Raw genomic sequence first — 2,000 nt, forward strand, 5'->3', positions numbered from 1 at the left:
GACCATTATCGAGGAAACGCTATTTTTAAAAAGCTGCTTAACTAAATAAACGACATCAACAGCCTGCTCTATTGTTCGCTCGTGTGCCTTGGTATATTCCTCTTTCAAACCGGTATTCTGTTTGTTTCTTTCCCTCCCACAGGGATCACTCGGGGGAAGGGGGTGGGAATCAGACCACAAAACGAGCGAATGAAATGACCCAACACTCACACTCTCCTACAGCTTTGCCGTTTGCAACATTTATCCGCATTCAACATCCTCTTTCCTCTCCTCCCGCAGGTTACCTTCGAGGGGTTGTGGTCGCGACACACGCACCCTAAGGACTTCCCGGACAACGAGTGGCTGACGCACTTTTCCGACATCATCGGCGCCTCACACTCGTCCAACTACCGCGTCTGGGAGTATGGAGGTTACGCCTCGGATGGCCTCAGGCAGGTGGCCGAGTGGGGCTCCACGCGCACCCTCGAGAGCGAACTCAAGACGAAGGTGAGTGGAGGAGGAGAAGGGGAGAGGGGGGGGGATGGAGGGGGAGGAGGGGGTAAAGGGGAAGAGGGAGGGGGTAAAAGGGGAGGAGGAGGGGAAATGAGGGTGGGGAGGAGGGTGAGAAGGAGGGTAAGGGGGAAAAGGGTGGGAAATGAGAGTGGGGAGGAGGGTGAGAGGAAGGATAAGGGGGAGGAGGGTGGACAGGTATAAGGGTGGAGGTAGGGGAAAGGTGAGGGTGAAGTGGATAGATTTCTATATGGGTGGGGAAGGGGGAGGGAAGCGAGGGATTGTGGGCGGGGAAGAGCAGGAGCGAGAGAGAAGGGAGACTTTTGAGGGTAAGAGTGGATGAGGGGGAAGGGTGGGCAAAAGGAATGAGGGGGGGGGGAGAGGGAGGGAGGGGGAGAGGGATGGAAAGGGACCGGGAAGGGGAGAGGGAGGGAGAGGGAGAAGTTTAAGGAAGGGGAAGGAGAAAGGGAGTACGAAGTTAAAATGAGCGAGGTTTACGAACTAATATGGGAGGGGGAGATTTTAAGTAAGAGAGCGAGTTTTAAAGTGAAATATGAAATGAAATTAAATATTTGTAGTGTTAACTCCACCACATAACACAACAGTTGATCACAATCCTCAGCCTAAAATCGTAATGCCCGTCGGAGATTTTGCTGTGTAAAAGGTATTATTGAAGTGTAAATGAAAACGAAGTTGACGTCAAATGAATCCAAGAGACTCTCTTTGCCAATTTCAGAAAAGGAAAAACTGGCAACTCACTACTAGCTTTGGTGTCTTCCGATTCCCCGAGTCGCTTTTGAGAAGAAGAAAAATATATAATTTGGTGTTGTAGATAGCAAATTTCAGAAATACTAAGATAAGAAAAATTGATAAATTGGTATGAAAGATTTAAAAAACTCAAACATGCATGAACACAATTATAAAAATGATAATAATAAAAAAACTATTTTGGGAATCGGACAACAGGGTAGAAAACGGATCTGGTGCGAATTCATTTTCTTTTTAAAAATAGATAAACAAAATGGAGGATTTTTCTTTGTGAAACGGGATTTTCGATGTTGGTGGAGGTTTCTGCTCTCTGGGTGCTTCCGTTATTGAATCTTCTTTAGAAATATGCAGCTGTGAAGAAGTCGAGACATTAATTACACAATAGGCCTTTTGAAAATACTCACCTTTGGTCAAAATTATAAATACACTTTATAATGTCCTGTCTTAACAGTGTGATAAAAGTACTTCATGAATTCTTAATTAGTTAACTACTGGCATATAAACACATATATTTATCGCTTTGCTATATAAGATACTTAAAATCACAATAAACTATTCGTAAAGACGAAGTTCCATAGTCACCAACACATTTTACCCGCCGGAATGTGGTATCTCCTCGAAACACTACAGATCAAATTGTAATTCAAATTTTGGAATCATAATTTATTGCTTATATTCTCGTCGATCTGGAAAAATCACTAATGATTTATAAAATAATATAGTCGTAGATTCCTTAGTCTTGA

The 2,000-nt window shown here is 44.0% G+C and overlaps 1 protein-coding gene across 1 annotated transcript in view; it reads left to right on the forward strand.

The window, feature by feature from the left end:
- LOC119581722 (spondin-1-like) overlaps positions 1-2,000 on the forward strand; it is a gene marked incomplete at its 5' end in the record, with an annotated part of 49,715 nt that overhangs the window by 14,040 nt on the left and 33,675 nt on the right. Inside the window, 1 exon segment of the mRNA XM_037929847.1 lies at positions 280-486. Within this exon segment, the coding sequence (XP_037785775.1) occupies positions 280-486 (207 nt within the window).

Source organism: Penaeus monodon, chromosome 15 (assembly GCF_015228065.2).
Source record: "Penaeus monodon isolate SGIC_2016 chromosome 15, NSTDA_Pmon_1, whole genome shotgun sequence".
In the NCBI taxonomy this organism is placed as follows: Eukaryota; Metazoa; Arthropoda; class Malacostraca; order Decapoda; family Penaeidae; genus Penaeus; species Penaeus monodon.